Below are 27,684 nucleotides of genomic sequence, written 5' to 3' on the forward strand. Positions count from 1 at the left end.
TTATGCGCATATGCAATAATCGGCAGCCCATATTAGTGCTTCGGGACAGGTTGGTGACATCTGCTCCATATTGGGCCGCCCGGAAAAAAAGTTGGGCACCCCTGATTCTGTTTAACTGACTTCGAAAAAAGGAGGAGGTTCTCAATTCGTCTGTATTATAAACAGAACGCTTTACTCGCTACGACTGAAAACATATTTATATGGGCATGAAGCTTGATGTTTCCAGAGGTTTTAGTTAAGCTTAGCCATTATTTTTGAAATTGTTAATTTACTGACAGTAAAAAACTGTTTTCCTGCTACAGCGGTAAAGCTTCCTACGACCCTCGCTTCCCCATTTATCTTTTCCACCCTGTATATTCAGGTTAAATAACAGGTTTACATTTTTATAATATCCTAGCAAGTATACAGGGGAAAGGAAAATTATAACAAAACAGCCCTGTTTAAATTTCAATAATAACGAAACGAAAATCGACAATAGCTTAATATAACACTTACAACTAGAAACTTACCTATTGCGAATTCCCTTTGTAACAATACAAAGCTTCAGCTTACCTGAAAATGAGAATAATTATTTTAGTACGACGATGATAAAATTAACAAATGTATTCAACAATAACGACATAATTTCAGCAACGAAATTAACAGCGAGACCGACATTTTGGAACGAATAACTGAGGGATCTATCTCAGTAAATTTATTTTACGGTATCTTTTTGTTCATTTTCATTTATATTACGGCTTTCAGAGAATTTCAGTAATCGTCAGTAAACTGTATTATGTAAAGATACCTAATCTAACAAAGTGACTCGATGGTGGATGATATCTCTTTTAGAAATACCTAACACTGTCTTTTGTATCTATAGGTATGTTAGAATAAATTCAGTTTTTGTGTAGAACAAAATAGTATACCTATATCCTATCTTCAGGTACTACTTATTATTCTGTGCAAAACTGAAAATATAGAAATGGAGTCAAAGTCACTCAAAAATATGTCATGCACAATATAGCCATCCAATACAGTTATTATAATGATAATAATGACCAACATTGCCCAAAAAGTGCTTTAATATTTAGTCCCCGTAGATAAAACCTAATTCACGTGGTAACCAAATATAAAGTTATATAGAGTAGGTAACAATCGGGGTATTTGAGTAAACTCTACAATAGACTCGATAATGTTGCCATATTAAAACAATAACCCCATCGTTTAATCCTCACTAAAAGGTGTTGCCAAGTTATTAAACTGGAGGCTACAGTATAACTCAGTGTTCGCTTCAACTTTCCCGGATTCAGTTTTAAACTACAAATGGCAGGAAATTGCTTATTCACACGGCTTTTGCTGCTTTAACTTACTTTAGGTTATTATTAACTGATCTGAATGAGGTTTGAGAAAAACTGCCTTTTAGTTGCCGAACAACCTTTAACTGAAGGGTAGAGGCATTACTGAGGTAGGATGCGACGATCTTGTAAGATAGTTATTCGAATAATTATGTACTTATTTAATATTTTATTTATTACATAATCCTACAATTATAAACGTATAAGTAGATCATTAAATAAATACTTTCAAAAATAATGCTCAAACATGGAATAAATAATAATGTTTGATCCAAAACTGATTTAGAGCTAAATACAACAACCGCTACTGAAAATTCAAAAGCAATTATGACTTTACGAAATAAGTTTTCATAATGCGCTCATTGCTCTGACCACAATAAAATTCTCTGAGGTTTTGTCCCGTTTCAGGTTCATAATTGTAATATAAAATATATAAGTAAGTATTATTATAAATAAGTATTCAGCTTGTTTATATTGACAGTAGAGCCTTTTGATTTGGTGGGTGTCTACGTGTAGTTTTCAACAATACTAACTTTACAACGCTTACTTTTGCCTCCACAACTCCACATCCTATTAAGATGCGATATCTGTATCGTGAAGTCAAAACAAAGTTACTTACTTTAATTACGAATTTTGAATCCGAAAATCATTGTGAAAACAAGTTCAGTGTAAGTAGGTACCTATAATATAGGGTAACGTAACGTACCTAGGGACATTTTCGACTACCCCAACTTTGAATGAAGCTATCGCAGCGTACAACTAAGATATTAATGTGAAATTTTCTTTATTCGGTAGGATATATAATCTATTATCACTAGTATTTGTGCTAAAGCTTTAGTGTGGCCAGATTTTATTAAATTAAGATAAAAGTAAAAATGCTTGTTTTGACCCAAGGTACGTTACACGTTTGTACCTTGGGACACTGTTTCCTATAGCTTTGTACTATGGAAAATGAAAACTTCTAAATAACGCCTTATATCTCTGTTCTTATTGATTTACTGCATCTCTCTTCTGTCTAGTTTCACTCTGGCACTAATAAGAACAGAGATATAAGGCGTTATTTAGATGTTTGCATTTTCCATAGTACAAAGCCATAGGAAACAGTGTCCCAAGGTACAAATTTAATCGTGTCCCAAGGTACAAAAAAGCAATATTTAACCAAAATTTAAATATCTTTATTTTTAATTAATAGGAATCTTTCAGATAATTGCCATGTCATAAAATTAAATAACTGAAAAGTTATACGTGACATCCATGTCTTTATTTTGAGCATGCCTCAATGAGATAAAGCAACACAAAAAACTATACAAAAGCTACTTTTGACTCCAAAAAACTTCATATTGTCTTCACCACACACTCGATGCTGGTATGATCACGAGACTCACAAGTTTTTCCAAGCGAGTAAAATACTATGCCTAGGGTAGAATTTTAATGTGTTTATTTAGCCGGTTTTTAAAATACAATCAATGTCCCGAGGTACAAGCGTCCCAAGGTACGTTACGTTACCCTATGTAACCTACGAAAAGCAAAAGATTCATCGATTTGATTAATTTAATAACCCAATTTTATGTTCAATAAAATAATGATTGAGCATAACATGCTATTTCGCCTCTAATACGAATGAAGCTACAACCCCCAAACTAATAAAACAAGATGTTAGAATAACTTCTACCAGGGCAGCACGACTCTAAGACAGTAATTGAGCATTTTTTGCCTCCCCCTGCCCCTCCTTGCCTCCCCCTTCACAATAAACTTTGACCAAGACGGGAATCGCGGTTTTTGCGGGTCCCACTCCAATTTGACACCAACACCCCGTAATTAAAGTTGGTAATTGCGTAACCCGCTGCACGTCACACGTCGTGCATGGTGGCTCGTCATTAAAAGTTTCTTGTTCTTGTGAAATCTTGCGGCAGCCGCTTTATTTGAGACAAGGGAAATTTTCATATGAGCAATTGCTGTTTACTTAGGATTTAAAACATAATTTTAAAAAATAAATCTAAAACATTTAACTATCCAAATCTATCCGTTTTAGAAAAGAAAACATAAACTGGGAAAATCGTGGTGAAAAAAATTATACGATGTATTTTCAATCAGTGTACCTTTTACCTAATATGATGAGAGTGGCGCCATCTGTCATTTTGATTAGAGAAACGCTTCCTATGCTACAAACCATCTCTCACGTAAAGTGAAGAAAAGAGCGCCATCTGTATGAGGGTAGCCGAATTAAAAAAGTAGCGCCATCTATACGGAGGGTAGCGGAACTACAACGTGCAGTTTCTGATCAAATATTCCAAGACACCTAGCGCACTGTTTCAGAAGTGCCACGAACAAGCAAGCTTTCATCAAGCTACAAACGCCCCACGGTAGATGGCGCTGTTTATGAAATTTATTGTTAACATCGTATAATAACAAATTTTGATTATTTTCCTTATCTATTTCTCTATCAAGTTTAGATATTATTTTAAACAAACATACCTTTAACAGTTGAGGGTCTCGCTCGGCCGCGTCCAATAGCGACTCCGCCTCGCTCAGCCACGCGACGAATTTCTCCAGCGAACGGTCGAAGTTCTGCAGAGAAGAGACGGCCGAGTGGAGCGCCTTGCCGCGAGCCACGATGCTGTTGGGATAAACAAAATTATGTGCTTTAGATATTGAGTTATGCTATACCTAAGTAATAATAATTATTATGAGTAGGAGTAGCTAGAGGTTATATAGGTTATTGCAAAAAGGGTTTTGACATTCTGATTAAATTTTCGGGATTAGATATAAAATGCTGCACTCGAAGGTTTCGGCTTAGTATACCCTTTTTGCAACACCTGTATAGCTTTTTGTGTTTCCACGATTTGAATAGGTACAGTAAGGGGCAGAAAAACCTAACCCCTCTCAGAAGCAATACTATGGGAGGAGTTTCTCTGCACCTGACCGTACCTATATGTAAAAAACACACAGATAAAAAGGTGTAGCTGGTTTCCTAGTTACTGTCTAAGTTCCGTAGTTTTTCGGTAGATGGAGCTGTGTGAAGCTCATTGAAATTTTGGGAGAAGGGTAGATAGTATGTAGGTAGGCTGTTTTTTTTATTTCTTGTCTATAGCAGATCTAATAAACGGGTTGTTTACTATACTTTGATGTAGGCACGTACTTCTTATTTAAGTACTCTAAACCCACGGGACGGTGGATTGGCATAATTAAGGACAACCAAAAACAAATAATCCTTACCAACAATGCATTTAAAATACAATAGCGTAACCCAGTCATTAGGCGGCGTACACACACCTCCCATCGACCCTTCGTTTTACAGTTCGAGTATGGTAATGCGGCCTTACCCTCGTGGAAGTGCTACCATGAGGTTTGTAAGTATACTAGTCTCGTGTTATCAAACATTTAATAAACAGACACATATTTATGTAGGTACTTACGTATAATAATAATGACATATGTATGTGTATCTTTATGTGTATAATAATAATGACGTATTTCCCTACCGGAGATTATAAAAATATTCGTACTTATTGGAAATCTTAAAGTGGTTTTTATATTCGAACAATAGAGTTACTTAAGTATCACGTACCGATACCCGAAGCTGCTAGAGTCACCCCATTCATTCATACAATTAACGAATTCTTCTCAAAAAATAATTTCTAAATTATTTTTGTCGATTTTGTCATTTAGTTATGCATTTGTCGAAACAAAAATTTGAAAGAACAAACCTACAATGAATCTAAGTGACTCTCTTTTCACCCTCTACTTCACCGTCGTTTACCGTGTTTGTGGTCGCCCGTCCCCGGCCCCCAGCCCCCGGCCTCCGCAGCCCCCGCGTCCCCGGGGCGCCAGTGTGCACGCAGCCTTACAGAGGGGGCGTTAACTCGGAGTAATTAATGGGAAGGGTGTTGCAGTTTCACGGCTTTTTATCGAGCAAGAGACTTGATCGGTATATAAAAGGGTTAAATAGTATTATGCGGAAGCTTAGACAAGTAAACCACAGGTTGTTATTAATCGTTGTTTTATCAATCTCAATATCTTGTTAAATTACAAACGATTCATCTTGTTTCCATTTATTTATTTAGTTATTCTAAGAAAGATCTAGGCTGCTAGCGGGCGCGGCGTGGAGGGACGACCACATGATACTGACGCGATGCGCCCTAGACCTTCAAGTGATCGACTCTTCATTCATGTTATTTACCTCTAGTATACTTATTTCGATGCTCTCAGCTGATATTGAGCTCATTACATCTGTAGACCACCCTAGTATCTGTGGTCTCACTCACCTGTTATTGAGCTCTAGGTATCTGTGGTTGACGGCCTCGGTGGCGCGCTTGATCTGCGAGGTGTCGTCGCTGCGGTACACGGCGATGAGACGCTGCGTGAGCTGCGCGAACAGCTCCATCTGGTGCTTGTATTGATGGACTTCTGCGTGGAACGACTGCGGGGGAAAGGGCAAGGTTAATATTCATGGAAATTGATATGGTTGTATGTAGTGGCACAGCACGCTGGGGCCCGACATAATGTGCGTGAACCTTCATTGGAGTAATATACATATGCTCACGACTGCAATGCCCGAATGGGCAGTCAGAGGTGACAGGCAAGCGAGCCACCGGCTATTCGCTGTACAAAGGTGATAGGTCCCGAGCTGTATCGCCGTTTTTGAATGAGTACAATGCACTTAACGTACACCATATATTATAGAATCTAAATTATCTACACCTCTACAGAAAATCTAGATTCTATAGGGTTTTCCTTTTACGAAATCAGCTTATTAAAATTAAAAAACCGACTTCAAAAAACCACTAAAATGTAAGAAATAATTTAAGGTTTACACAAATTCTACTCGTATGAGACAGTACAAATATACCTAAGCAGGAACTGTTCTTTTTTGATGTTGGTGCGGTGACAAAGTAATCTGAAGGAATATGGCACCAACTTCAAAAAAGAACAGTTCCTGCTTAGGTATATTTGTACTGTCTCATACGAGTAGAATTTGTGTAAACCTTAAATTATTTCTTACATTTTAGTGGTTTTTTGAAGTCGGTTTTTTAATTTTTTTAATTATTATTTTATTTAATAGTTTTTAGTTTATTTGTAATAATTTTCAATCAAAAGTAAGGTGCAAATGATACCAAAATGTCCTACTAATCAATACGAATCATTCAAGCCTAAACACGAAGTAGTTGCTATATACCGTTGAGGAGTTCCCCTGACTGCCTTCCGTTTCCATCATCAGATCAGCTCAAGGTCACCATCATATTTTTTTGTTATAAGAACTATATTTACGTTCTTAATTTCATTAGAATCGGTTAATATGTGCCCAAAATTGAAATTCATACCCTGTTTTTACCCCTTTACCCACCCTTGGGGGTGAGATAAAATTCTGAAAAAAAAATGGGACCACCTGGAAGCTCAACCCAATACAACAAAAAAAGAATTTTCAAAATCGGTTCATAAACGGCGGAGTAATCGGTGAACATACATAAAAAAAAGATAAAAAAAAAAAAAAAAAAAAAAAAGATCCCGACGAATTGAGCACCTCCTCCTTTTTTTGAAGTCGGTTAAAAAGGCAAAGTCACTGAAGTTGTGTAAGTAGGTACCTACCCAAAAGACCGCCGAAACAGAACTCAAATTTAAAACCCATTTCTGTCAACTTAATTAATGAGAGGCTACTGTAAATAACTTGATAACGACACTTATCGATATCACCGTCCGCATCTGACCCGGCAATTAATTGGCAATCCGGTGACATTTGTGACCAATTAATGATCGGTCGGCCGAGATTACCTCAATAACCTCTGTTGATGGTGGAAGCTGGCATCAAACCGATGCATTCCACTTATAAAATCTCATCCTATCTGTATCTGCTAGCGAAACATAGGGAAACATTTTGCCAGCTTTAGAAGTCTGCAAAATTGTATGTAAATAACACATACCTAATGCTAATAAGTACATAGTTATAGAAATGCTTTTCTATAATTCTCTTTCTTTCTACAAATCATTTTTTTCTAATGGTATGTAAGTTGTCTATATACCATAGCTTTCATAAATTGATAGCAGACATCAGTACAAAAATATAGTAGTTATAATAGAATAAGTTTTTCGCCAAAGTGTGGCCATTGGAGCCCCCTCCACAGTAAGAGGACATATTTATGCCTGTCATTATGCTAATGTGAAAGTTTCGCAGTTACACGGCATTACCGGGAAATTTATAAGGATTTCCCTTGAAATATTGTTGAAGTCCTGGATTGTCTGTGTGTTGTAATAAGGATTTTGTATGCCTACAGTAACGAAATAAAAATGATTTTAGCATATACCAAAGTTGTTGCAAAAGGGGTAACTAAGCCGAAATGGGGTGAAAAGGCATGATTTTTTCGCGAATTTGCAAAACTTGTAGAACAAAAGCTGTTCATATTGACATAGCGACACTGTTTCATCATCATCAGCCAATAATCATCCACTGCTGGACAAAGGCTTCTCCTAAGGAGCGCCACAACACTCGGTCCTCGGCCTTCCTCATCCATCCACTACCGGCTACCCGCTTAACCCGCCAGTGGTGACGTGAATTTGACTTACATCGTTGGTGACGCCGGTCTCACGCACCGGGATTTTCAAACTTATTTTTTTACTTAATTAACTACACATGCTACTTAAAATTAGTTTAATTTTAAAGATAAGTATTTGTTTGACAATAAAACAAAGCATTATCATAAATCACGGCTCGTTTATTAGTCCTTTTACCATGGTACTTAGAACACTTAATATTTACATAATTTTTCACCTATCATCTTAAAAATTAAAAAAATACAACAATGATGTAATTTTTTATAACTAAGTCGACCTTTTATAGTTTTTTAACACTACGAACTTCATAAGAAAAAACAAAAATTTATATACTTCTACCAAAAAAATAATAATAATAATACACTAAAAGTCATTGTTTCTCCACAGCCAAACAGTCTCTGCAAGACGGCACTTACATGGTCGTAACACATATATTTCTTACATTTTGTGACAAATATATTAAATTTTTCTGTTATTTTCGCTATCCACATTCATAACATTGACAATTTTTTGAAGGTCCAGCTATCTCCGTCGTCATTTTCAAGGACATGCTGAAACTAGCTGATATTACTGTTGAAAAGGCTTGGTAGCCTTATGTTAGGATCGCTGGTAGTAGAAGCGACGTTTATTTGTATAAGAAGAAAGGTTATTAATATGTAAGAACTCTTAATACCGAGATACAGATTCTGGCATAGTGACATCTATGTAAATACCTAAAAACTACTTGATAACTGAACATACCGCCCACCAAGAACGTACGTTCTTCATTACCACCCTCACCATGAGGTGAAGGGGGTAACTCCACAAGATGCATGGACTTGATAACAAGCTGATAAGGACCTACATGCATCCTGTGTGCTTTAAGATGTTGCTGGTATATACAGTTATTTACATAAATTTTTACAATATAATTTTGATAAGTGCAAATTTACAATATAATTTTGATGGGATCTTCCGTCTTCGCTGTTGCTGTTGTCACTGGCACCGCTGAAGTGGCAGGCGATAGGCACGACGACGCTCCGCTCGTGAGTGTCGCCGCTGGCATCCTGTCACCGGGGGCACTGGACCGCTGCTGATGTCTGCTTTGTCTCTGGCACCGCTGAAGTGGCCGGCGATAGACACGATGACGCTCCGCTCGTGAGTGTCACCGCTGGCATCCGGTCACCGGGTGCACTGGACTGTCTCTGGCACCGCTCAAGTGGCAGGCGATAGGCACGATGACGCTCCGCTCGTGAGTGTCACCGCTGGCATCCTGTCACCGGGTGCACTGGACCGCTGCTGCTGGGGCCGCTGACTCCGGTTAAGTTGACCCGAAGCGCGCCTTGATGTGTTGTCCTGGTGCCGCTAAGTGATAGGGCGGTGGCGCACCGGTGCATCACTGGGCACACCGGAGCTCGACTGCTAATGCAGCCATCCCTACCGGAAAGATCCTCGGATCGCCCGGTTGACGCCTTCAGAGACGATGCGTCTCTGATTTCTAGCGCCTGATCAAAAAGTGGCTACTACTAGGGTGGTGTGGTCAGTGACCACATCCACCTGGATCCGGCTCGAAGGACCATGAAAAGGCTTGGTAGCCTTATGTTCGGATCGCTGGTAGTAGAAGCGACGTCTATTTGTATAAGAAGAAAGGTTATTAATATGTAAGAACTCTTAATACCGAGATACAGATTCTGGCATAGTGACATCTATGTAAATACCTAAAAACTACTTGATAACTGAACAACTGTAAAAACTTATTGAAATCTATTAAGTGCTTATATTTGTATAAATACCTACAACTATCTATTAAAAATAGTTCAATCATGAAATTTACAATCACAAAACAAAAATACAGTCAAGAAAAATAAAAAAAATGTATGAAAAATTTAAAAAACATCTTTAAATTTGACTTACATAGTCGGTGACCCCGGTCTCACGCACCGGGTTGGCGCCAAAACTCCGAAACCTGCGCACGAGTCACCGTCGCGGGGTGGACTGACGATGGGGGATGGGAAATGAGGCAGCTACCCGAAATCACAACAAAAATCGATGGCTAGTGAGAAAGTTATTCGACTTTTTCGAACCACCCGGTCTCACAGACATATACGTCACCACTGGCGGGTTAAACTCGTCGGTTCAGCGACGCTGCTTATCGATTGTTAATTGCTTATATTCGGTGGTGGTAAACCCGTCCACTTACCTTCTGCTCCCTAAGCTGCATATCCAGCACATCAGCCGTATGCCCGGGCGGCGGCATGGCGGCGAGCCGGGCCTCCATGCGCGCCAGCCAGGCGTCGGCGTCGCGGCGCCGCGCGGAGTAGCGCGCCGAGTCGCCCAACATGGCGTCCAGTTGGGCCTTCCGTTGGAGCACGCGAGCGTTGGCTTCGTCCCAGTGCTCACGGAGGGCTGTCACTGAAACAAAAGAGGGGGGGTTAGTAATATGTTGTGCTAGGAAGCTCTGCTAGTGGAGAGCTGCGGCGCCGTGCGAGGTGGCTCCGGTGCGTTCCCCTGGAGATCCCGGAGCACCTCCCTGCACTGATGGTGGCCACCGAGGAGGTTTTAGTGGGTAAAAATCCCAAATATCCCGCCTTCCTCCCCCGAGGTCGGCGGGAATCTTTCTAAAGATTTACTTCTCGTAAAAAAGGAAGCTCAGAAAGCCCATCACGGAAAGCTAGCATATGTTCATGTGAGCGACTTGCGCCCCATGCTAGCTCTTTCGGTGACGGATGCAAGTGGGGATCCGTAAGACTAAAGCGATCGGTAAAAGTAAAGGAAGAGAATGATCGCCTGATAGGACTCCAGACATGGCCCCAGAGCTACAGAGGCGTTGACAGATCATCTACATAAAAGAAAAAAATACTAATATAATAATATATGGTCTGGTACCCAACCGATATGGGTGGCTATTGGGTATATAGGGTAGGGGAATTATCATGGTAGATACCTCTATGTAAGCTGTTTCCCATAAAATAAAAGTGAATATAGGGCACTCTAGGAGTCGAAGGTATAGAATGTACTGCACGCACACATAAAAATCCATTTTGAAAATTATAGATTAGAATAGATGTGGCTTTGTGGTTTTTGCAAGAAGCGGCGTATAGTTCCTAAGTATAATCTGCACATACTTTCTTTCTATCAATCTTGTATTTATGTAGCTAGTATTAGGTAGTATACTTTTATTTTAGGTATACACTTTTTTACGCCAGGCTTAAATATAAAACAGGTAAGTAGTGTGCGGAACAAGGAGCCGCCACCCCAATTTCAGATTGTTGCTTTTTCTGCCGTCGTGATTCTATAAAATAGGGTTCCTTCGTAAAATTCCTAAGCGTTACAGGATACATTTATTCGCCATATAGTTTTAATTTAATTTACTTTTTTTGTACACCTTATTACCTATTTTCCCTGTACCTCCTGCGGGTTGACTGGCAGAAAATGATTTTAGCATTAAGTCCACCCTTTGTACTTTTATTTGTAATATTTGTACAATAAAGAGTTAAATAAATAAACATATAAATAAATTTAAGTAAGTACGGTATTTTAAAACTGTTTACCTTGAGTTGCTCATACATATATGTCTCAATTTTGTTCATAAGTTTGAGTCATGTTATATGTATTGAGGAGATACAAATGGGTCCGTCGATCGATCAATATATTCGATCGATAGATTTACTTCCTGTTTAGGTAAATAAATAGATACCTTTGAAAGTAAAATATAAAGTTAGTAAGGCGAGAACGTGTTAAAACCGAATATTTTCCTCGTCGTACTTAACCGTTTTCGTTGAATAAAATAATCGACAGTGTGTATGCATGACTTACTTTGGAAATACAAAGGTGAATTCACGCTTTTTCGTGTTTTCCAGAAAACAGCTTTATTTTTTATGAATTTATAAAACATTTCACGAAGGCAACAAAACGTACGTATTTCCGCTCAATTTAAAATATTTTGGATGCTTATGTTAAAATTATTTTTCTTACACGTAGGTAACGTACTTACTTAATGGATGGAACATATCGAATATTACTTGTGTTATTGTGAGGCATTCAAATTTCGTACAAAATAATTTAGAGGAAGATAATAAATACCTACATAATGTTTTTGGGACATCTCATGCACATACGGCCATCCAACCCCCAGCTAGGCACCGCCTGTAATATGGGTATCGATCAGCCGATATATCTTCACATATATCAATGATTTCAAAAGGAAGGATACGCCCGTCAGAACGTTTTGTCAAAAGAAAATGGCACCCGCGCGCTGGCCCTAATTCATACAAATTATGACAGATTTATGAGATTTTAGGGCCAACGCGAGGGTGTCATTTTCTAGTGCGATTGGGCCTGTCCTTACGCTAGTAATATATAAGTCAATGACATATATACATAAATGGAACCGATCCTAATTAATTTATATAATATTTTTATGTGTAATGTTTGTATCATCCTAACTAATATTATAAATGCGAAAGTAACTGTGTCAGTCTGTCTGTCTGTCTGTCTGTCTGTCTGTTACTCTTTCACGCCAAAACTACTGAACGGATTTGAATGAAATATAGTATACATACGGTCTAGACCCTGGGAAAGAACATAGGCTACTTTTTATCCCGAAATTCCCACGGGAAAACTTTTTAAGGCGTAGCGAAGCGCGCGGGAACAGCTATATATTATAAAGATATTAGTTGTTCTTCAAGTAGGTAGATGTACCCTATGTTCTGCCACAAAATGTCACGTGAAACAAAACGTCGCCACACGTCAACGTCACCGCGGCCGCGCTCGCCGCCACCTGGTATCAACGCCATCTGGCTGGCTGAATGTGAATTTCCCGTCTGATTTATATTAGCTATGTCCGCGCGGAACGCCGCCCGCCCCACTGTGCATTAATATAGACCTTTCCGAGCGGTGACACTCGCACAGTGGGCTGACTTCTGACTGATGGACGTAGACATCATTATGCAGTTTGTTGTATCATGATAGTTTATGAGTTTTCGCTATTTAAATTACTCTTGATGAGCATGCAAGCAAAGACTTAGACTGCATCCAGGATTCCACCAATAATCGATAATGGTTAGTAATTAAATCATAAATGTCCCGTTATAATACTTAAGCTCACAACGACGACCGAGTGGCGTAGTGGTTAGTGACCCTGACTACTGAGCCGAAGGTCCCGGGTTCGATTCCCGGCTGGGGCAGATATTTGTTTAAACACAGATATTTGTACTCGGGTCTTGGGTGTTGATATTTATATTTAGTATCTATCTATCTATGTATTTGTGTAGATATATCAGCTGTCCGACACCCATAACACAGGTTCTGCCTAGCTTGGGGTCGGATGGCCGTGTGTGAGATGTCCCCACATATTTATTTATTTATTTATTATTTATTTATAGAGAATAGAAGATTTTACCGTGTTATATTAAATTTTAAATCAATTCAATTTCAACATGTAACACTGCTTTTCTCCGTACACTCAGTCCAGAAAACGTGATTATTTGTATGTATACATGTAGGTAAGCATTAATGTGTGTGTTAAATTGCTAGTGGCGGTGTCCCGATTGGTTCGAGGCTGATTTCCGGCTACGTCGGGCAAGTATTATTACGCGGCTGGATTACATTGACACTAACTGGCTATTACGATTGGTTCTGCGATTACTTCTTTACTTTACTGCTTTACCATTTCTGATGAATCTTAGTTTGATAGAATTAAACCCATATGCCGTACACCGTTTTGTTAAAGATTGCAGGTTTACACCTGAGTTTAAATAATAAATAATATTTTAAGTCATAAATATACCATAATTAAGTCTACAGTTGTATACCAATAGACATCATCATCATCATCATCATACCAATAGACATGAACTGACCATCAGGGCATGAGGGTTGTACCGTAATCTCTAATTCTGCCAACACTCGTAAGCTAATCTCTGCCCTATGGGGCCCACTTGCTATTGACCACTGAGATAATGTCCAGAGCACAGATTTGTTGTCCCCTAGTTGAGGTTTGTACTCTGCTCGAATGATCAAATACATAATTTATGTTCTTACGTGTAAATAATTATGTGTTTCAAATTACATTGCCTATGTAGCAGACATTAACAGGTTGACTATGATGACGATGAAAAAAATATAAATAAATTAAGATTTGTATTCCTGTTATCAAATATACCTAAGATCTGATACAAAACATTGCTTAGGCTCTACAAACACCTAAAACTTGGGGTAAGTAACATTTAACTAAATCAAAATAACGTCTCCTCAATGTCCCCTGAGTGTCAGAGTGTGCTAGACAGCCGGGATGTGGCCCACTGTGCGGTGAGTATTCTCCAGCCGCGGTGTAAACCACATGCAAATGTAGCCACTCGCCAAGTGCCGCACAGTGGGCCTCGCGGGGTGAACTAGACGTATGGTAAATTGCTTCGTTTCGTCGAAAACAAAAAACGGTTTCATGATTTAATTACACAATTTTGATATAAGTTAATATTAGAAAAGTGCATCATCATGTAAAATATGCGCTTTAAAACGTGGCTACCTAAAATTCCACCGCACAGTATATTTAATTAAAAGCTAGCTCATATATCTATTTACTCGCTCCACCACATATTCTAGACAAGGCATTATCTTCTCCTCCGTAAACTATTAATAACTAAACCGAGCTCTCGGCGCTGAGTTAATAATGAGACTAAAGAATCTACTAAATGAGGTGCTCACTTCCAATTTTCGAATTTCCGTTAAAACCGAGGGCGAGTATTAAACCATAAACAAAATTCCAATCAAGGCGCACGGTAGTTATCTAGATTATTCAGTGTTTGCTGTAGCCGGGCTAGACCGCCTAGACCGGCTAGACCGCCTGGTCTGGGCTGGAGCTGCTCAGACCAACACATTTGCATTTTCATTTAAACCCTTCCCGCGTTACTCGATGCGAATTTGTTGAAGCAACTACTAGATAAATACGCAAAATTGCTTTAGTTTCGCAAAGCGATAAGTTTATATTTTTTTTTTTACGTAAAAAATATGTTCACGAAACATAAAAAAGTTAACCCAGTTTACAGAAAAGTTCTCATCGACAAAACAAAAGTAAAGTTTGCGTAAGAAAAAAAGACCAAAACAACAATAGGCCAATAAAACCATAACACCAAAAGCGGCAGTCTCCATAAAATCCCGAAAAAAACGTCCTTTTCCACACGAAAGCACATTATAGCGAGGACAGTCCTGAAACTCAAGGGACAACTGAAAAAACGACAAAAGCGTGCAACCATCGCTTAACAAAAGAACAACATTCGGCTTAATAAGAGTTTGAGCTTTTAAGCTTTAAAGTAATCGCGGTATAAAGTTGTGTTCCTATTTATTTTTATGTCTCGTGGAAACTTAACGTTTTATTTCATTGTTGTTGTTCTTTTCTATGTCTGAAACTGTAGTAGGTATAGTGCCACAAACTTATCTGTTCCGTTGAGAGCGAACTAAATTGACCCATATCTCATTACTTACTAATGAATTGTATATTGTTTAAAGATTCATCATCATCACGACCCATTACGTCCCCACTGCTGGGGTACGGGTCTCCTTCCATTGAAGGAAGGGTTTAGGCCTAGTCCACCACGCTGGCCAAGTGCGGGTTGGTGGACCCCAACACAAGCAAGCTTGTGCTGAGAGAGTTGTCGGGTAGGTGGGCAACCCGACTGTCAGATGTTTTCAAGCCGCCCGAAGGCCTCTGACTAGACTAGGCCGAAGCAGCAACCGCGACCCACGGCTTAACGTGCCGTCCGAAGCACGGAAGCGTCCAGAAAAGCACTACTTGAAATTGGTCACCCATCCAATGGCTGACCGTGTCAGTTGTTGCTTAACCTCAGCGATCAGTTACGATCACTGAGGCCCGCTCGACTACGGACGCTTCATTGTTAAAGATTAGATGGGTTTATTAACACCGCAAGAGCGAATTAACAAAACGAACAAACATAAAATCTTATAGAATGGAGAAATATTAGACATTTATGTGAACTCTCAATGGAACAGATAAGTTTGTGGCACTGTATATTAGACACACGGTGCAATGAATTCATTTAGGTGCTGAATTATAAAGTCAATTTTATTTGAGCATATTTGCTAATCTATTCATCACAAACTTTATAAGAAGCATTATGCAGTGTCGAGACAGCCACCAGTGGCCACCTGTCATCATCATCATCATCAGCCTATAGCAGTCCACTGCTAAACGTAGGCCTCTCCCAAAGCACGCCATTGACTGCGATCTCTAGCTTCCCGTCCTGTCTCATCAATGATTTAACATGTTAACCAGGTACTTTATTATTATTATAAAATTCTTTATTGCACATAAATTAATTTGTACATAGGCGAACCTAATGCTAACAGCATTCTCTTCCAATTAACCTTTATATGTATGTTCATTGCATCAGCCGTCGATATTGATGCAAAATTAGCATCATTAATTGCAACGAGCCACGGGAGCTGGATTGGCCGCTATTTGCAAACTAACCTCAGTTTGGACTTCAACTTTACTGTTCTTGGTTTCAACCGCCTACTGACGTGGCGCTCATTGCGGGTGCTCGGATTCATTACGCATCACACAGTAGGCCAGTTGTTTTTTAGTTTGGTTAAGTAAATTACCTAATATATTATCTCTTGCATGACATCCATAATGTTATTCCTAAAAAGACCTTATGGTTATTCTAGCTAATTTAAATTTGAAGGGGTAACAAAAAAGCGATAATTGTTCACAAAGTTGTTTATCTTTTATAACAAGTATTTACTCATTGCATCAACCGCGGTTTTATATCCAGATTGCAGTCAACAATGAAATTCATGTTCATATGAATCAATTTCATCAGCTGACCTGTTCCCGACTGATGGTCGCTGGCTATGGAAGTTAAGTTAGTTATCGACAACCTCTGACTATTAAGCTAGTTAGCTATCATGGTCCCATCCCAATTTTGGTAAGTATAACCTAATTTTTGTTTTGTGAATATAAAATGAAATCTGTAATGTGGCTTGCAAAACTTTTAATTAGGTAAATTTACTTAGAGTCTATTAAATACTCTTTCAGAGAATAAATAGGATGCAGACTTAAAATGTATAAATTTAAAGTACTAAATTCAGTATTAGTTAGCAGTTACCTCAGACCACTGTACGTTACTGTTAAGGTTAGCATATTTAAACAGAAACTGATTACCACTTAAAATTTTAACAAAATAAGCGACAAAAACGATGCCATTAAATATACTCACTAAATGAGGCAGCAGCAACTAGTAGCAAGCCTTCCATAAAACGAGCATCAACGAAGCACCGGCGCGGAACAAACATCGCTTTGAAATGTCCAGTGTGGTGAGTGTACTCGATAACTGAGTACAAAGTGGAGCGTACTGGCGGATACGTACTCAATATCTCGCCAACAGTAGTACTCAATGCTCTACCACTTTCATCAATATGATTAACTTTTATGGCTGCATGTATGGTGAATATGTCCCTCACTGTACAATACGCTGACACACGTTCAAATTATTTGATGCAAATATTGAATGATAAAAGTATCAACGTTTTCTCACAAAGTAATTGAATGTATAACCAATTTTAGAATAATTAAATTACATATTAAAACACATACAATTAAAATTCTAGGAAATCAATTGAAATAGGTAAGAAGTAATTTATTTGACCATCAAATAACTTTTATGAATTTATCACGAAATATAAACGTTCGAGACATTACCATAAAATCAAAAGTAATACAAAGATAACACATTTACATAAAATAAACATTTAATTTTTGTGGAGAGCTCCGGCGGGAATCGGGCGACAATTTGGGAATGTTTTTATAATTTTATATTTAGAACGCCGCGATCAGTGGCGCCGCCTCGCGGAGTGGCGTGGTACTAAAAGTAGTTCAGTCCAGGTTTGAATCTCAATAATTTACTGTCTGTGTTATGAAAATGACTGTAGTATTTTTTCTGGGAGTCGTTATTATTTATTTATTATTCAGATTAAATAATGGAATGAGGATAGATGGTTATTTATAGAACACCCAACGCACAGAATTATCATAAGTATAGTAATTAGTAATAGACTAATAGAATTAGGTATTTCTAAACAGACATCAAACCTTTCAACAGTGCTCTCAAATGTAAGAATTGTGCGCTCGTTTTGGAAACCGGAAATCCGGTAATGTCAGCTGAAAACAAAAATAGACATACATAAACATAATACACGATATAATAATAGATAAATATACATAAAATATAAATGTTTATATACTAACGTTCAAAATATGCCTAAGATTCATGCGAAAAGACCGAAATATTATTGAAAAATATAAAAATCTGTGTGAATAAGTTATAAAGAAATGCAACTTAAACTTTAAATGGTACCAAAATAAGATAATGTGGATATAGCCCATAAGTATAATAATATTAAAAACTAGTAGGCACTGTATGCGCAAACTTTCTGAGAACCTTCAAGTATTCCTACATGAACCAAAATCGAGAACACTACACTAATTTACTTAAAAGGCTCCTCATTAAAAACGACAAATTATATTATCTTATTCAACACCCTGTATGTTTCCAGGTAAGATACATTATGACCATTTACCAACACACTGGGTACATAGAGGCGAGATAACGCCGTAAATTGATGACTTCTCATACAAGCAGGTACATAGGTACTGTAGCAACCAGCTACAACATACTTGCAGTGCAAATATCACTCTTATGACCAACATAATACGGACTGAACCTAAAGTGTCTAAAGCATCACGATTAGTCAGTATTCTACATAGTGTTAGATACATAGCGAGGTTCAAGGAAGGTAAGATAGATGGCCAAATTCCCTAAAACTTTGTAGGCTTGGTTTTAATATGTACACGTAACTTTACGTAACCACATCCTATGTAACGTTATAATTCACTTTATGATATTGGTAATGCTACTATCAGGTTCCTATAAATGGATATTATTTCAAAGATAATTAGGAGGCTGAAAAATCATACTGAAAACTTTTTAGCTGATCGCAAATCGGGGACATAAGCTAGCGTTACGAAAAGGCCTACGACGCGGCGTAGCAAGTGCTACGAGGTGCTACGTGTAGCCACGTAGCGGCGGCGTAGGCGTTTCTGATTTTATTATTTACTTACTTCTCTCTTTCCCTATCTTCATTATCAGCCGAACCGCCTAACTTTGATTTGGAGGAAATAATATTAACTAGATAAATTATGATGATGAAGCGTCCGTAGTCGAGCGAGCCTCAGTGATCGTAACTGATCGCTGAGGTTAAGCAACAACTGACACGGTCAGCCATTGGATGGGTGACCAATTTCAAGTGGTGCTTTTCTGGACGCTTCCGTGCTTCGGACGGCACGTTAAGCCGTGGGTCCCGGTTGCTGCTTCGGCAGCAGTCGTTAAGCCTAGTCAGAGGCCTTCGGGCGGCTTGAAAACATCTGACAGTCGGGTTGCCCACTTACCCGACAACTCTCTCAGCACAAGCTTGCTTGTGTTGGGGTCCACCAACCCGCACTTGGCCAGCGTGGTGGACTAGGCCTAAACCCTTCCTTCATTGGAAGGAGACCCGTGCCCCAGCAGTGGGGACGTAATGGGTCGTGATGAGATAAATTATGAATGCATTTAAAACTCACAGATGTTTTTGCATTTTAAACTATGACCAATAGATATCCCATGCAATACATAGAAAAGATTCCGTAGTTTCATTTTCCGTGAGCATGTCCTTTACATAATACATTATATACTATCCTACCGCTTCTGTGTACAAACCAGTAAAATTATACAAAACATATTAAGAACATTAAACTTAGTAACTAATTTTTTGTTTCTAACTCCTATTGTTAAAACAAAACAACGAAAGAAAATCTCGCAGCAGTAAAAGCTAAGTTGTAAAAGCAAAATAAGTTAATAAGTACAGGCGGTGGAAAAAGTGTGTAGGTAACTAGGTACAGCCATCGCCAACACTGTGTTCCACCCGCGCGGTACAGTCACAGTCATTTAACAGAAAAACGGAAGCAGCTGCCGGCTAATTAGTTTAGTCTACGAATATACCGCCGGTTCACGTAGGCCCGTGAGGTTGGACCCAGTCTATTGGACTAGGGTATAATTCTACAAGGTATATTCTAGATATAAATAAATATTCTTCTTATTGTGTCGATCTAAACAAGAGCTTAACTAACGCAAATCAAAGTTAGTCAACGTGATGAAAATAATATTTATGTAAGATCATTGTATTTACTAACAAAATAAAATAATAAATAAATAAATAAATATGTGGGGACATCTCACACACGGCCATCCGACCCAAAGCTAGGCAGAACCTGTGTTATGGGTGTCAGACAGCTGATATATCTACACAAATACATAGATAGATAGATAGATACTAAATATAAATATCAACACCCAAGACCCGAGTACAAATATCTGTCTTTAAAAAAATATCTGCCCCAGAAGGGAATCGAACCCGGGACCTTCAGCATAGCAGTCAGGGCCACTAAACACTACGCCATTCGACCGTCAAAAATTGATAATTACGGACTTCTTGTCTAAAAATATATTTTTTTTAAATTTAATGATATTTTTTCTATGTTTTTCAGACAGGAGGTTAATTTCTGGTTGTTGAGAGAGGGAGCAAATGTTATACATACTCGTATAAATGTTTAAAGTACGAGCGAGCTGAATTAATTGGGAGAGTAAAATTTACAGGCCTGTTTGTGTATGCAAATCTGATTTCAGAGTTTGCTGAACCAATAACTATGAAATAATTTCGGCTTATTATTTCAATAAATAAATGAAAGTTTCTGCATCCATTTATAATCATATTCATTCATTTTGCGCGTATTAAATTAGTTTAGATTGCTGTATTAATTTTATATTTTAAATCATCGCTTTTACTGTGTCAGATTTGAATACCAGATAAATAATGTCATCACCACGGTGATAAAACCTAGCTCTAGTGTTTGACACCGACATGCTAAGAAGAAGAAGAACAGCGAACAGATGTCTACCCTGCTTGAAAGGTTTAATAGGTTTACGCTATTTATCACCTCTACGTACTTCTTTAAGTCTTCTAGGTTTATTTTATTAATGCTGTAGGGTCCACTGACGCTGGTCGGAACCGCCCAATGAAGCACACCAGTAATATGGCGGCCAGGACACGGCAGAGGAAAAATACACCATTCAAGATTTACTATAGTGATACAGACACATTTAATTGAAATAGGTGCTGGCATTTAAAGTCGAAAGCCGTTTTTATGTTTTAGAGTTGCAATAGGTAGGTACTTTATATTATGTAGATAAAAATCTTTTAACCCCTTGAGTGTCAGTCATTGGTACCTCGTGTCTCGTATCACTGGTACCAACTTACCTACTCAATATTTCGTAGTCAGTATCAAATGTGATAAGAATGTAACCAGAAGGAAAGTATTTTTTAAAGATAAAAGGTCGCATATATTAAAATATTAGGTGTTTTGATAGACATCTACATGTCCATACCAATTTTTGTAAATCTGAATTCCCCCTTAAATATACCATTACTCATCTTGGACTTAAAGAAAAACCACGGTAAGTATAGTAAACAGAAAACCCTGTCAACCCTGAACTGGTGGCGTCACGTGGGGCAAGATTAATGAGCCCAGAGCTCGTTCATTACTCGCCGGCAGCAAGAAACGACGGCCAGTTCTTCTTACATCTGACAGGGTCTAGGGCTCGCTAGATGTGTGCTGGGGTATTATCTTTAACGATATAAATAGGGAAGCTTCAGTGGTGGGTGTCCCTATGATTCGGATAGTTTCAGAATATTACATAGGATTTTTTGAGCCAAAATTTTAGTGATAATGAAGTTGGTTTAAAGCTTAGTTTCGTTAAAAATTCGAGGTAGATACTTCTCATAAATTTGTACTTAATTAAAAATTCAATTCAAATTATGTTAAGCAGCCCCTCAAGAGCCTTTTCCAGAATAAATTAAATGTAAGGGTTTTTACATCATGATGTTGACATTTTCGCTGTAGCGAGAAATGTCGTTTATCATTCAAAATGTAATTGCGTGTGTCCGCCGCCGGCGAATCCCATATTTAATAGCCACGGCTACCAAAAATCTGAACATCTACATACCCCTCACTCTCATTGAAATGGCATGAAATCTGTCTCTTTCGCACATGAGTCATATAAGCACCTGTATAGCTATATGTGGATGAACGTAGATAGACTCAGTTAAAAGGTTTTAAAAGTCGATGATATATGTACCTACTACATAGGGATGTGATTTTTTTGTGCTTAAAAATATGTCTTATTTGTTTCTAAATATTATATCTATTTTTTATTGAAAATAAACTTCATTATTTTGTCATAATTGAAAACAGTTTAACTGACAATGTAACGATTCGACAACTGCCTAGGCAACGGCATAGATCTTCCAGGCTACAAATTTTAAGTTCTCAAAACTTGTTTCAGAAGTAACAGTTCTTGGAATACAGGACAAGTATAATATATGTAGTTCGCCGCTGGGCTGCGGCCGCCACGCGTAATAATTAACAAACTGGGCCGCCGCCGCCGCGCCGCCGCGCCAAGGGTTAACGTTATCAGGTAAATAGATTTCTAATAGTGTTTATACATTATAAGTAAATGTCGTCAGAACGTCAAAACAAAAGCCTGATGTCATTACAATTCTGTCAAACATAGAACAAGCTGAAAACTAATGCGAAAATTACGTTTTGTAAAAAGTGGATTTTACAAACAAAAATTATATCCCTGCATTTTGTGGTAGTTTTTGGTAGGTTTTTGGTACTTTATGCTAAGGATTTATGCAATCATGATGGTGTCATCGTCTAAATCAGCATTTTAAAAATAAAAGGGACAACATGTTCTTTATCCCACAGATAAACTTTATCCAGACCTCGCTCAGCAGGCGCTAAGTTTAAACAGTTATTTTTCAGAGAGCAAAAGATAAATTCACAGTGGAAATCCAATAAAAGAAAAAAACATCTTACAGAGAGATGAGAGACTGGATTTAAATCCGATTACGTTTTTAATATTTTCTCACTTTTATTCTGCTTGTTGAGAAGCATTTAGAGTTTTAATGTGGTTTTTAATAGACGTTCTGTTTAAAACAGTGTAGATGACTGAGTTTTAATTCATATTTTCATGTTGATGATATCACGTGGGGGCGAACAAAAACAAAAATAACTTTTTATACGCACGATCACGCAGGTTGAGTTTGATGAACATAATATACTTAATATATTATTATTTACCTGAAACAATAAAAAAACATAAGTATTTATGATTTAGATACAAAGTAAAAAAAATATATTTAGTAACAAAAATAAATTATTCAAAACCACATATGTACTGGTAACAAGTTATATTGAAATCATATTTTACATATTTATCTGAATTGCCCCGTTTCAGGCGCTCGGGGATTGAAAGCAAATGCACGAATACATTATTATGTAAACAACTATTCGATTTAAATCTTTTAAATCTAGGATTTGCATCATTTTGTTTGCATATAAAATATATAGAGCATTATAAAGTAGTTGCCAGGACTGTGTTTGTTGTATTTATAGTTTATTTCATTTGGGACGGCAACTGATAGTGAGTCACTTCATAAAATAAGGTAAACAGTCCTATGAATTTATCGAGCGTTCACTAACAGGCTGAACTATAGTTATTTTATAAAAATTACAAAGTTAGGTATAACTTAATGTCATATAATTTACCTAGTTAAACTAAAAACAAGTTAAACGAACAAATTCACAATCCAACTTTCCAACATTTGGTACCAATTAACAAAGTGCTATCGAAATCCGGCTGCAGCGCGCGGCCACGCCAATATTAAACAAACTACGGTTTAGTTTTTGTCCGACAGAATTGCGGGGCAACATTGTAGCTCCGGTGTAATTGCACTAATGGTGGAAGTTGTGTCTCGGCCGGGACTCGAACCGCGTCACGTCGTTACACCGCTCCAGTTATTGTGTAAAACAAACAACATGTACGAATTTAGCTTCATTTTGGAGATTTATGAAAGCTACCCGGGATGGCTGCTTTGGTTAATTATGCGTGAGGTTTTGAAGGTTAATTTATGAGCTAAGTAAATAGCTAATACGTGAGTTGGTAATGGTCCATGGAATATAACTGTTTAGTAAGAAAGAAACAATATTTTGTGAAAGGCAGAAATACGTTACTACGAGATAATAATTAAAAAACAACAAAAAACCACTAAAATGTAAGAAATAATTTAAGGTTTACACAAATTCTACTCGTATGTGACAGTTCAAATATACCTCAGCAGGAACTGTTCTTTTTTGATGTTGGTGCGGTGACAAAGTAATCTAAAGAAATATGGCACCAACTTCAAAAAAGAACAGTTCCTGCTGAGGTATATTTGAACTGTCACATACGAGTAGAATTTGTGTAAACCTTAAATTATTTCTTACATTTTAGTGGTTTTTTGAAGTCGGTTTTTTAATTTTTTTAATTATTATTTTATTTTATAGTTTTTAGTTTATTTGCAATAATTTTCAATCAAAAGTAAGGTGCAAATGATACCAAAAAGTCCTACTAATCAATACGAATCATTCAAGCCTAAACACGAAGTAGTTGCTATATACCGTTGATGAGTTCCCCTGACTGCCTTCCGTTTCCATCATCAGATCAGCTCAAGGTCACCATCATATTTTTTTGTTATAAGAACTATATTTACGTTCTAAATTTCATTAGAATCGGTTACTAGGTGCCCAAAATGGAAATTCATACCCTGTTTTTACCCCTTTACCCACCCTTGGGGTGAACTAAAATTCTGAAAAAAAATGGGACCACCTGGGAGCTCAATGCAATACAACAAAAAAAGAATTTTCAAAATTGGTCCATAAACGGCGGAGTAATCGGTGAACATACATAAAAAAAAATATAAAAAAAAATATAAAAAAAAAGATCCCGACGAATTGAGAACCTCCTCCTTTTTTTGAAGTCGGTTAAAAACCAATAGCGATGAAGTATTTTGAAGGCTAGTAAAATACAGTATTTCTATTGTTCAATTACAGACACATCCTTCTACCTCACACCGCACATCTCTGGCAGAAAAGCAGCCTTAACAGAGCGGGTCCAATACATAATAAGTAATGTTTATTGAGGAGTCTCCTGCGCTAGCGTCCATTATTCATGGCGGCTTCACGCCGGGTGTGACGTCACACGCCGGATGCGACGTCACCGACCGGAAGCAAGATGCTTCGATCCGACAGGATGCCATTCTGCAGAGTAACGAGGTTATCAACTTTTATCATACGAGTTCCGAGGATAATTTGCTTGATATTATATTATTTATACCTTATCCGTTATGCCGCTACGAATCTTACTCGTAAAACTAGTAGTTCTATATTTAACCCTTTCTGTGCTCTTATATTACAGTTTTGCAGCAAAAACGCATTTTAAAATCTTCTTTGGCGCTGTTACGTTTAATAAAATCCTCAGAAAGATTAACCGTCCGTCCAAAAGGACTACAATCTTCATTTCAACTTAATCAAAACTAGTAGTGCCTTGCTGATTGTCAACCTTAGTCTGGTGTAAATAGAGTGTATTACTGCGAGGGAGCGGGATTGTTTGTTGTGTCTCCAGTGTTGTAAATAAGGATGACTTTAAATAAAATAGAATATAACTTATTATCTATGTATAACTTGCTCCTAGCAGCAAAAGTTCAGTGGAAACTGAAAGTACCTCGTTACTTTATAAGAAGATTTCATAAATTGCATGATATTTTATTTATTGATAATAAAACTTACAGCTAGAGACAACAACAAGTATTAACAGCAAAATGTGAAAGAGACACCGAATTACAGGTTTCCACGTGTATGAAAAATAATATTGCCATTTTCCTATTAAGTAGATGATTACTACTTAAGTCTATCCATAGATCCCAATAACCTTTAGTCCGCGAATGAACCCGATTTCTCGTCCAAATTTATAATTCAGAGACGCAAAAGTCAAAGAAAGTGTAAGAAGTCGTATTAGTCCAATTAAAAAGCTAACTCTCCAGAACAAACTAATTTGAAAATCGTTTTGTTTTTATACTTTCGTCTTGGGAAACTATTTCATTTCGAAGTTTCCAGACGAAACGGCTACGGAAGCTATTTACTTTTTTTGAACGTATTGTTGGAACGACTCTTTATTCAAAGATTAAAATGTTTGTTGGAGATTTCGTTTCAGCATAGAATGTGCTTTTATTATAGTAACGACAAACAGGCTATGATATTATTCATTCTTTCTTGAAATATGCAGATACAACTTTTCGGTGCAATAAAAAAATTTCATATATTTGATGCGGTTTAGATTGGCCAACGACTTAAAATTACTTACTATTAAATAAATAGCAATACTTCGTTATTAACAAAAGTGGTCAGCTGGTCGGATATAAATAATTGACGACTGAAATTTTTTAACAAATATAGACCTGAAATAACGAGCTTAAAATGGCAAAACCTCAAGGGATGCCCTTCGAAAATTGACTTTATTGTAACGGAAGTAAAATCTTCTACTGAACATTGCGAGATATTTTCCGTAAAGATTTACCTATATTGTATTTTTGAAACTACTTGTAATGAAATTAATACAATGACAAGTCCAGTCCAGTAGGGGATAAAACTCTGATGATTCAATTTAATTCTATTTTATCAATAACATAGCCTCGTAACACCTCAAAGGAAAAATCATGATAATGGATGTCAGTGGAGCGACGACACTTATTAATAAAACTTTAGTAATATTGCCATTTTAATTAAATTTCGAGGTCAGAAGTAGGGAAAGTTATATGAAATCTCATCGATCACGTGATGATGATGTTTGTCTCCGATTAATGTTGTTAGTAACGAGTACACACCAGATTTTTACTTAGATTTAAAATGATTTTTCGTTTAGGATCCGAGATTTAATTAATTTGACGACCGAATGGCGTAGTGGTTAGTGACCCTGACTACTGAGCCGATGGTCCCGGGTTCGATTCCCGGCTGGGGCAGATATTTGTTTAAACACAGATATTTGTTCTCAGGTCTTGGATGTGCCCGTAAAATGGCAATAGGCCCGCCCCCTATTACATTGGGACTAACATAACACTCTGGCGAAAAGTGGGTGCAGCAATGCACCTCTGCCTACCCCGCAAGGGAGTACATTAGTACAAGGCGTGAGTGCGTGTGTTTTTTTTTTTTTTTATTTAATTAATTTTTCTACCTCACACTTCAGATTCCCAATAACCATGAACACAAATGAATATGCTACTAATATAATAAACTGTTTTTTTTTTTAAGTATGAGTGACTCTTACTCCTACCGAGAAGACGGGAAAATGGATGGGCGTATGTATTTATGTAATGTTTGATGCGTATTTAAGGAAGCTGACACCCTGGATTAACATACCTATGATACTTTCTATCCCGGAATTCTCACGGGAAAACTTTTTAAGGCAAAGCAGAGCTCACGGGCAACATTGGTAGTATAGTAGTATATAATAATATGCATTTAATGTTTATGTATTTAATGCTAGTAGTATATATTATTATACGGATATGAAAAAAACCGCTTCTGAAAAAACGTCTGAAAGGAACAGGGACATCCCTTTGACTCTTTCATCTCTTGGCGAAGTCGGCGGCAAAGACAAGGCGCCTTTGATTGAAAGAACGCTGGATTATTAGAACAATGGTGTGGGAGTGCGTGTGGGAGTGCGTGTGTGTGTGTTTGTGTGTATTATTACTTGTAGTGGTGCCTGTTTACTACCTTATTTATACTTGTAGTGATGTTTGTTAACTTATTTATTCATTTCTAGAATGCTTAAAG

The 27,684-nt window shown here is 37.5% G+C and overlaps 1 protein-coding gene across 1 annotated transcript in view; it reads right to left on the bottom strand.

Annotated features, from left to right (window-relative positions):
- Positions 1 to 27,684, bottom strand: part of LOC105383499 (dystrophin) — a 401,823-nt gene that overhangs the window by 255,884 nt on the left and 118,255 nt on the right. Inside the window, exons 13-15 of the mRNA XM_048622310.1 lie at positions 10,063 to 10,274; positions 5,603 to 5,757; positions 3,813 to 3,954 (exon numbers count right to left, since the gene is read on the bottom strand). Coding sequence (XP_048478267.1) covers positions 3,813 to 3,954; positions 5,603 to 5,757; positions 10,063 to 10,274 — 509 coding nt within the window. The remainder of the gene's footprint in view (positions 1 to 3,812; positions 3,955 to 5,602; positions 5,758 to 10,062; positions 10,275 to 27,684) is intronic.

Source organism: Plutella xylostella, chromosome 7 (assembly GCF_932276165.1).
Source record: "Plutella xylostella chromosome 7, ilPluXylo3.1, whole genome shotgun sequence".
Lineage (NCBI taxonomy): Eukaryota > Metazoa > Arthropoda > Insecta > Lepidoptera > Plutellidae > Plutella > Plutella xylostella.